The 10,944-nt window shown below is 34.7% G+C and overlaps 2 protein-coding genes across 2 annotated transcripts; one reads left to right on the top strand and one right to left on the bottom strand.

Annotated features, from left to right (window-relative positions):
• The first annotated feature begins 268 nt into the window (after positions 1-268).
• Positions 269-1,163, top strand: LOC106474063 (ras-related protein O-Krev-like). The gene has a single exon (XM_022402446.1). It carries the CDS (start codon positions 290-292, stop codon positions 965-967), a length of 678 nt encoding a protein of 225 aa, XP_022258154.1. The 5' UTR covers positions 269-289; the 3' UTR covers positions 968-1,163.
• Positions 1,164-6,656: 5,493 nt separating this feature from the next.
• On the bottom strand, positions 6,657-9,809 carry LOC111089612 (the record flags this gene model as incomplete). Its single annotated transcript, XM_022402448.1, has 4 exons — positions 6,657-7,562; positions 8,468-8,641; positions 9,100-9,236; positions 9,609-9,809. Coding segments are annotated over 4 exons (542 nt in total), but the record flags the coding sequence as incomplete, so codon positions are not given.
• Positions 9,810-10,944: the final 1,135 nt, after the last annotated feature.

Here is a 10,944-nt window from a genome sequence, read left to right as displayed (position 1 = left end):
TTATCCACCTGGCCATGCCAGCCACGAGTTGGGGTGGGGAAGGCCGTTTCTAGAAATAAATATATAATTTTTGAATATAATAATTTATTTTCTCAATTACAGAAAACATATATATATATATTTGACTACAAGGTTTATTTTTCATTTTGATGAGGACCTACGAAACAGTAGCCTAAATACGTTGAATTTGAAATACTTTCTTTGATTATTATTATTATACTAAAATTTTTATTTTCTTATGTTTTTATCGTTTGTTTTCCACAGTCAAATTCCTGATATATTTATAGGAATGGAGTCCTTCCCACCCGGAGAAAATGTGCCCATTAAGTCACTTCCAGAGTCAGAACCAATGAAAACTCATTACATAGTCGTTGTTCTCGGAAGTCCGCGTGTTGGGAAGACTGCTATTGTTCAACAATTCTTGTACGAAACCTTTCCGACCGATTACAAGGCCACCGTGGAAGAGTTCCACCGCAGCCAATTTGACATGGACCACTTTGTTTTAACGCTAGATATTCTTGATACCAGTGGCAGCTACGAATTTCCAGCAATGAAAAGACTAGCTGTGAGTACTGGTGACGCCTTCGTTCTGGTGTATTCCATCGATGACGCCGAATCTTTTGAAGAGGTACGTCGAGAGCGAGAGCTTGTTCTCGAAACTCGGCCTCGAAACATTCCTATCGTTGTGGTTGGTAACAAATGTGACCTAGAAGACCATCGGATGGTCGGGAAGGAGTTAGCCGAGAGTGTAGTGACAATGGACTGGGAAAATGGATTCATAGAAGCCTCTGCCAAGACATCCACCAACGTTTTCGAAATTTTCAACGAGTTATTGGTGCAAGCACACGCTCCGGGAGAACTTTCGGCCTGTCTAGAGCGGAGACGACAGTCCGTTCCAGCCTTCAGCGTCACACCAAAAGTCAAGGATGACTTGGCTTTGAAACGTCACAGTTGTGTGATGTCGTGAATTAAGCCCAGAACTCGATGGTTCTCCTTCAGCGTCACACCAAAAGTCAAGGATGAAACGTCATGGTTGTGTGCTGTCGTGAATTAACCCCAGAACTCGATGGTTCTTCTCATCCAAAACAGATATTGCGAAAACAAATATATGAATTATTATAAAACGTTATTTGTTAAATTAAACTATACTTTGTTGAAATAAAAACCTCTTTAAGAAACTCCATTCGTTTCGTTTACTTGTAGGTATAAATATTCACGTATTGTAAGTGTAACAGTTATATGAGGTTTAAACCGTTTAACTAAGAGAGATATGGTGTAGTAGTTAAAACAATCGGGTCTTACAATACAGTATTGTTTTACTCTAACCTATTCAATCTAGCACCATGTAAATCTCACTAATGCATCATCTGTCGATAGTGAACAAAGGCAACCAGTAAGAAAAAAATTTTTTGTACGACAATTTAAAGTTTTAGCTTTTCAGTGAAGTTCAATAGCCTGTTTCAGAATTAGTACTTATGAATTTTTAAAGATTTTCCATAGAATTAAAATCTATTTTAAGAGCTGGGTAGAAAATTAAAGCACGGATCCATTATGTCTGTTCGTCATCATATGTATAAACAGTGCTGTATTAAGTATTTATACACATATATATAAGACAATGTTTTACTTTTATTTGGAAATTACAGATGTATAAAACAAGATAAATTCTTCGTTCACTTCTTTTTACAAACTTATATTACTGCCACTTTTTACGTATGTATACAATAACACAAGTAATCTTGTTTGTCTTTCACTCAACGGGTTTACATGATATAGAGTCAGAAACAATGATTTTAGTTTGTTCTAAACAGAGCAGTACACCTTATTCTGTTGACGTATGATTGTGAAATTTTGTTTCAAATGTCATTTTACACCCCCAAACAATTCAGCCAAGTTGCTTGGTTGCCATTTTTGGCCTTCTAGATTTCTATATAAACCCATATATAAGCCTTAATGATATATCGAGAATTTGGCCAAGCCAAGCCATGATCGTTAATATCTCACCAGCCTTTTTTTTTTCCATCCAGGTATCATTTCATCACATTTTTGCCTGTTTGGGTGTCTGCGTGTGACGGTTAATCCACTGTTCACTGGAAAAAAGAGTAGCCAAAGAGTAGACGGTGGGTGGTGTTAATTAGCTCTTCCTCTCTAGTCTATCACTTCAAATTAGGGACATCTAGCGCAGATAATTTCCGAATAGCTTTGCGCTAAATCCAACAAACATAGGAACAAACCATTATGTGCGCATTTCAGATCTTGTACACAAACACCAAGTCAAGTGTAGCTTTGCGTTAGAAAAAACCAACAACCCTAACGCGAACATAAGGGAGGTATTTATTGAATATCTAAAATAAGTTGCACTTATGATGAAGATATCATGAATTAACTCGCAGCTAAACGAGCAGAGTATAAAATATTATTACACGGATTAAGGTTCAAGAATAAAGTCCGACATTGTTGGATTAAGGTTCAAGAATAAAGTCCGACATTGTTGGATTAAGGTTCAAGAATAAAGTCCGAAATTGTTGGATTAAGGTTCAAGAATAAAGTCCGACATTGTTGGATTAAGGTTCAAGAATAAAGTCCACATGTTGGATTAAGGTTCAAGAATAATGTCCGACATTGTTGGATTAAGGTTCAAGAATAAAGTCCAACATTGTTGGATTAAGGTTCAAGAATAAAGTCCGACATTGTTGAATTAAGGTTCAAGAATAAAGTCCAACAATGTTGGATTAAGGTTCAAGAATAAAGTCCGACATTGTTGTAAACAAATCATTCACCGTGACTACAAAGACTTAAAGCACCAAAATCTGATTCCTATGTAATGAAGGCTAATTCAGTTTTTCTCAACTGCCATTCTTCACAACCACCAGGCCGTCCGTGAAACAAAAACTGATAGAGTATTCATAACTAAATTGTAATAGTTTCTCTTGTACTTGCATTTCACTGAACAGCGAGAGTTTACAGAGGCAGCGAACCAGTCCCTGATATCAATAAGGAAGGCAGCAAACCAGTCCCTGATATCAATAAGGAAGGCAGCGAACCAGTCCCTGATATCAATAAGGAAGGCAGCGAACCAGTCCTTGATATTAATAAGGAAGGTAACGAACCAGTTCCTGATATCGATAAGGAAGGCAGCGAACCAGTCCCTGATATCAATAAGAAAGGTAGCGAACCAGTCCCTGATATCAATAAGAAAGGTAGCGAACCAGTCCCTGATATCGACAAGGAAGGCAGCAAACCAGTCCCTGATATCGATAAGGAAGGCAGCAAACCAGTCCCTGATATCGACAAGGAAAGCAGCAAACAAGTCCCTGGTATCGATAAGGAAGGTAGCGAACCAGTCCCTGGTATCGATAAGGAAGGCAGCGAACCAGTCCCTGGTATCGAGAAGAGAGGCAACGAACCAGTCCCTGGTATCGAGAAGAGAGGCAACGAACAAGTCCCTGGTATCGAGAAGGGAGGCAGCGAACCAGTCCTTGGTATCAATAAGGAATGCAGTGAACCAGTCCCTGGTATCGATAAGGAAGGCAGCGAACCAGTCCCTGGTATCGATAAGGAAGGCAGTGAACCAGTCCCTGGTATCGAGAAGAGAGGCAACGAACCAGTCCCTGGTATCGAGAAGGGAGGTAACGAACAAGTCCCTGGTATCGATAAGGTAGGGAGTGAACCACAAACTTTCTTCTTTGCTCACTTATGACGTGACTTTACATTGTTCAGTGTACATACAGAAAATACTGTTTATTACGTACTTCTGTGTTTATAAAGTGTTGTCTGTGTTATCTATATCTTTTTCCTCGTTGAAGAACAATACAGAATATGGAACAACAAGTGAACATTAAAATTAATAGATCACAGCTGTTATTTTGCAAAACCTACCGAGTCGTTAACTAATAGTGCAACACGAAGAAAAATCACAACCAAAACTTCAATATACAACAATAATCCTAGTTATTAAAATGTCCTAATCAGTTTTAAATAATTGAATGTGTTTACTGGAAAAATTACTAATCCAGTAGCCGATAGGTTCATTTGGGCATCACGACATCATACTCATGGTAATCCAGTAGCCGATAGGTTCATTTGGACATCACGACATCATACTCATGGTAATCCAGTAGCCGATAGGTTCATTTGGGCATCACGACATCATACTCATGGTAATCCAGTAGCCGATAGGTTCATTTGGACATCACGACATCATACTCATGGTTGAAAAGTTGGTTTGGACATTCTCACACCATACTTGTGGCCGAAAAGTTGGTTTGGGCATTCTCACATCATACTTGTGGCCGAAAAGTTGGTTTGGGCATTCTCACATCATACTTGTGGCCGAAAGATTGGTTTATGTGATGATGTTCAAATCAACTTTTCGGCTACAAGTATGGTGTGAAGATGTCCAAACCAATCTTTCGGCCACAAGCATACTTGTGGCCGAAAGATTGGTTTGGACATCTTCACATCATACTTGTAGTCGAAAGATTGGCTTGGACATCTTCACACATACTTGTGGCCTTGAAATATTAATAATTTGCACAACGAACAGTGAGCTTATCACTCAAACTACTGATTTGTTTTTAAATCGGTGGGATGTTTTTGCTTGTTACAACACTCAATGTAAAGAAATGACGAAACCAACATCACTGATCTTCTATATAAAGTACAGGAGGTCCCCAAAAATTATTTGTGGGATTAATTGCAATATTTTTGCTTTCTTTTTCATATGTAACCAAAATAGTCATGGATCAATTAACAATTTAGTACAAAAATGTATATTTAAAAAACGAATTACACAACACTCTGAGCTCTGCGCACAGCGGGCATCGAAACCCGAATTTTACCGTGTGACGTACCGTTGGGCCATTGGGGAGCACTACGCTCGATTTGACATTATAGACTCCGTGAAATTTATTTTGTAATTGAATTCCAAAACAAGTTAACACAATTACCTTTAGTGCATTAACAATTTAATTATCAGAAATCAACGTGACAGCAATAACCCTTATAAAAAATATATCGATTGGTAACAGTGACAGATTTAGCTAATCATTTTTATATATATGTGACCAACTGAACATTTTGATAAAACTTGCCATAACAATAAAAATTAAATATATTTATCTATATATATATATATGCAAAAAATATAACGAGCATAGCCCTAAAATTCATATAATTAATATCATCACAGTAGTTCCGTTTTGTAATAATATATCTAATACACTTTCGGAATGGCCGATTACTAATCTTTATTATTAAGGTTTTATTTAGGCTCAAAAAAACTTATTAAATAAATTAGTTAAAAAGTACCCTAACTGCAATGATACCGGAAATATTAAATGTGTTTAATGAAAAACAGTATGCATTTCTGGAAATAAATATTACTAGCGTGTACATTGTTGTTTGATGTGTATGAATAGTTTACAACATTGTTCTAGTAATAACAATATTTTGGCATATCTGATTTTGGATGTATTGACCGAAACTACAAAACGCAATATTAACTTTCACGATCAATTACTTATCATTTTAAGGCACTATTATTTAAGCCTTCAAGTTGATGTTTAGTTTTTATATTAGAAATAAAATGCTGATATGTTTAGATATATTAACAAAAATAAATTAATGTGATCAAATTATACAATCAACGTTTTAATGCACTGACGTCAACCTAAATTATGCTATTAAAAAACACAAACTATTGTTGATTAAATCTGAGTTAAAATCAATATATTTTTAAGACTAGTAATAAGAATCACAGTTATATAACACAGTTGACATCAACTTCACTTGTTTTGCAATAAAAGAATATGAAGCCGTTTACAATCACAATAAAAATGGCGCATTGAGAAATTAGTTACCTAGACAAATACACGTAAATATTAACAACAAAATATCCACTCTGAATTGTATTACATTTACATCGTTCAGCCTAGTCTGAATATTTAATCTATCAATTCCAATAAAAGTAGGCATTTTATTTCTAATTTGTTCTTACTTTAATTGTTATTTATCGACATGCATTTGTTCGGAAACGCGTTAAGCTAAGCCTAAAAAAATATAAGGTTATATCATGCTCGAAAGGATTTTACAGTAGAGAAAAAATGTGCTCTTATACTGACACCTTTCTTCAAAACACGGACTTAGGTTATTCAATAAATTATTTTAAAACGTGGAATTATAAATTGTGATTTTTATCAAAAAAAAGGTTAAATTTTGGAACACTAATTATAAAGAATAACTTAAACTAAAAACAAACAGGAATAATCAAGGTTTTTAGTGACTTTTGCACTCACCAGTAATTGTAGCACAAATTATTTATGTACTTTTTTGCTTGTTAATTATTCAGTGACGGTTTGTGATGCTGTACTAGTCTGTCGTAATAAAAAAAAAGGCATAAAAACTAGATTTTCTCAATAAAAGGCACACACGGGTATTGTTTTTGTTTTTTTAGAAAAAGCGTATAATTTTAAGGCACACGACGAAGGCTGATGATTTATATTGAAATTATACAGCTTTATGAATTTGAAAAGAAAGACATAATTGTAAAAGGCACAGAATATTCTAATTTCTTTTTTAATTTACACCAACAGTGTAAATTAAATTATCTAATTATATGTAATATATATTTAGATAAAGTTTCTTTGTATTATAACTAACTAGAGAAAGGCCTTAGCACTAGTTTAAGTATCTAGGTAATGTTTCATTGTATTACAACTAACTAGGATAAGGTTTAGCATTAGTGTAAATATCTAGGTGGCATTTCATTGTACTGCAATTAAATAGGGTAAGGCTTAGCTTTAGTATAAGTAGATAAAATTTCATTGTATTATAATTCACTAAAGTAAGGCTTAGCATTAGTGTAATTATCTAGGTAATGTTTCATTGTATTACAACTAACTAGGATAAGGTTTAGCATTAGTGTAAATATCTAGGTGGCATTTCATTGTATTATAACTAACTAGGGTAAGGCTTAGCATTAGTGTAATTATCTATCCAAGGTTTCAATTTGTATTAAAACCAACCAGGTCAGTCTTAGCGTTAGTTTTAGTATCTAATTAAGGTTTTGTTTTATTACAATTTCCCAGGTAACGTTTTTACTGTAGTGTGATTATGTACAGTCAGGTATAATTTTAATATAATGCCCTAAATCAAAATTCATGTACGCAAGTCTTAATCATAGTTAAGCAGATTAGGCTTAATTAAAAAAAATCTATGCAAGGTACAATTTTTTAAATAATATAAAATTATCTACATACGATTTACTATTTAAATTCTAGGTAAGATTGGATTTTTTTAAAGAAATATTAAGATAACACTTATTTTTCTTTGTAGAATTATCTTAGCTCAGAACATTTGTTTATCACACAAATCATGTCGAACGCAGAGAAGGGAATGAATATAGCGTGCTGTGAACCACACAATCACTAGTTGTAGAAGTCGTATATAAAGAAACGTGATGCGTATATGTATTCAATTTCGTTTTTGATAATATCTTCAAACGTTGCTGGTGGCTTATTGTTCCGAAACGTTCATTCCTCATCTATCTTCAGTTCTCTTCGCTGTAAACAAAGTTAGATAAATTCTAAGAAAACGTTCTGTATCGAGATTAAATAAAATATTGTCACAGAATTAATAAGTTTTAATATTTTAAGTGTTTCATCCAAACTTATCAACTTCAAACAACAACTAGACAACTAACATATTAGTTGACTATTTCTGAGCTAGGTAATTATTGTTTGTTGTTAGCACAAAGCTACACAATGGACCAGGAACGTCGAGAGCCAGCACGCCCCCCCTCTCTCTCTCTCTTTTTTTTAACATTTTCAAGAATTTATTAAAAAGAAGATTCTAAATTAGGACAGCAACGAGCTCATACACCAGACAAAATCATAGCAGCAGCCGTTTTTACGTCACAGTATAAGCTTAAAAACGTTAATAAAGTAACAACAAATATCTATTAAATCTATAAAGTAACAAATACATATTAATTATTACTCAAATTATTATTTCAGTCGTTCTTAATATATCAAGCATCTATATGTAAAGAAAAGCAAGAAACTATGGTTTTTATCATTAAATGATGATATAGCCTAAAGATGCTTTGCGGGCTTTACGGCATAACCAGGTTTTATTCGCCCGGGCCCCTGGGCAGTTGCTCCCTTGGCCCCTCCCCCCTGTCGGCGGGCTTACAATGGGCTATCTGTGTTGTGCCCAGCACAAGTATCGAAATGAAGTTTTTAGTGATTTGAGTCCTCAGAGATACCGTTAAGCCACTGACGGGTGTGGGGGGTGGATTATTGAGTTTCATACTAATATCTTATCAATCTACAATATCATTGTTTGGTTCAGAAAATCACAATCAGATTTTACAAAATACCACGTTCAAGAAATGTTTTCAGATTATTTTTTTTAAACTATTGATGATATTTTGTTACCTAAATAACTTGGATAGACAAAAACTTACCACCGATGATGGGGGGCGAGGTGTTTTTTTTATTTCACCATCAGTTGGTGGCCGATATACGGGGGCTGAAGGAACGCTTTGACGGCGAAAACTTTCACCCTGCTTGCCGTAACCCCCTCCAGTGGATGAAACCTCAGATTCTTCATCACGGTTTCCTTTTGCCTTGGTTGTAGACTTGAAGGAATAGAAGGTTTTAGTTCGATCAGAAGTGAAGGTAAAAAAAGTAATTATCATTAAAAATATTATATTTTCATTTTAATCTAGGATAAACCACCATTACTCAATTCTACAGCTTGGGTCTCATTATTTTCTAATTTGTTCAGTTTTTAAAAGGGTATTTTTATTTTGTATTTACGGAAAACTTCTAAGACTATCTGCCGTCGTCGGAAGACAATCAGTCATCTGCACCCTACCACCCAAATTTATAATGCACCCACAGCTTAAAGAGAGAGAGAAGTATATATTTGTGGTATCGCACGGGTTCGACTCAGGGTCGCCAGCTCCGAAATCCATAGCCCTACCACAGGGACAACTGGTCCCCTTTAAAATACTAATATATGTTATATTGGTTGAAATAAATTGAATCACCAGACTGAAGGCGGAAATACCGTAAAAGGAATGTAGTTTCTTACGTCATTAGGCGATATCCTATTATCTCTTCCGTTCATAAGTTTGACAACAATTGCTGTCATTATAACTAGCACGATCATTAAGACGAAAACTCCAACGACGACACCGAAAATAACAGGAGTAAAGTCAAAGGAATTATCTGAAATAAAAAAACCATATTAATCATGAAAAATCGTATCTGGACTACAGAAGTAGAAGTCTAAGTTTAACATATATCCATGTGATTAAATTACTGTTGGATATCATTGGGTACACTGAACGTTCTTAACACCTATATTTAAAATATACGAATGATCATCACATTTATCATGAGACATAACTGACTTTGATTTGTGACAGTTTAACGTTAAATAATTGTGCATAATTTTGAACATCAAATTTAATATTATGCTCTTATAAATTTTATGCCTAATTTTTAACGTTGTGTATGGCGATATATATATAAGAATGTTTACGATTTAGCGCTACTCGATTTAAAGTTCATATTAGTAAAATTTATATAATGACTTACCAGGTGGCGCTGGGGTAGTGGTTGTGGTGGCGGTTGACATCCGAACAAGAGTAAGTTGTTTTCCACTTAAGTCTGTAAGTTTTAACTCTCCGCTATTGATTTTTCTCATAAGATCGTCTACAGAGTCTTGTAAGGAGGCCTCAGTAATAATGATGTTACTGTCGTTGTAAGGCACCAGTCCAAACTTTACGTCTATGCTGCCTGTTATAGTATGAAGACAAAATATCGTTCGTAAAAATTAGCGTATGTGTTATATGTTGAAACACGAAGCAGAATATCGTTCGTAATAATTAGCGTATATGTTATATGTTGAAACACGAAGACAGAATATCGTTCGTAAAAATTAGCGTATATGTTATATGTTAAAACACGAAGACAGAATATCGTTCGTAATAATTAGCGTATATGTTATATGTTAAAACACGAAGCAGAATATCGTTCGTAATAATTAGCGTATATGTTATATGTTGAAACACGAAGACAGAATATCGTTCGTAAAAATTAGCGTATATGTTATATGTTAAAACACGAAGACAGAATATCGTTCGTAAAAATTAGCTTATATGTTATATGTTGAAACACGAAGCAGAATATCGTTCGTAATAATTAGCGTATATGTTATATGTTGAAACACGAAGACAGAATATCGTTCGTAAAAATTAGCGTATATGTTATATGTTAAAACACGAAGCAGAATACAATACGCTGTCCTTAAAGAGTCCGTTGTGGTATTGGTTTTTTCACTATACAATTTAATATTTATAAAAAAACAAGGTTTATTTAGTTTGTACAATAAATTTTAAAAATCTACGTATCATCATTGGAGTGATACTGGCGGATACAGAACAAATCTGAAGGGTGGTGGCAGTTTGTATAGCGAGCGCCACTGTCACTTTGCACTGTGAAAGTGGGTGCGCCAGACGCGTCAGATCGGCGAGGGGGAACTAGGGGCAGATGCTCCCTAAAAAATCTACCATTGGAGTGGTGAAAGATAAGAAGATTTTACACGCGTTCGTCTGCAGCATCTTGTAAGACATCCTTTAATAGTGAAGATAGAAACAAGCATTGGAGATATGGTAAACGAGAAAGTAACAATCACTGGATATATGATAAACGAGTAAGTAACAACCAATGGATATATGATAAACGAGAAAGTAACAATCATTTGGAGATATGATAAACGAGAAAGTAACAATCACTGGATATATGATAAACGAGTAAGTAACAACCAATGGAGATATGATAAACGAGAAAGTAACAATCATTTGGAGATATGATAAACGAGAAAGTAACAATCACTGGATATATGATAAACGAGAAAGTAACAATCGTTTGG

Source organism: Limulus polyphemus, unplaced genomic scaffold, assembly GCF_000517525.1.
Source record: "Limulus polyphemus unplaced genomic scaffold, Limulus_polyphemus-2.1.2 Scaffold6778, whole genome shotgun sequence".
Taxonomy (NCBI): Eukaryota; Metazoa; Arthropoda; class Merostomata; order Xiphosura; family Limulidae; genus Limulus; species Limulus polyphemus.
Note: the sequence above shows the minus strand (reverse complement) of the source record. Positions and strands in the feature narration are given on the sequence as shown.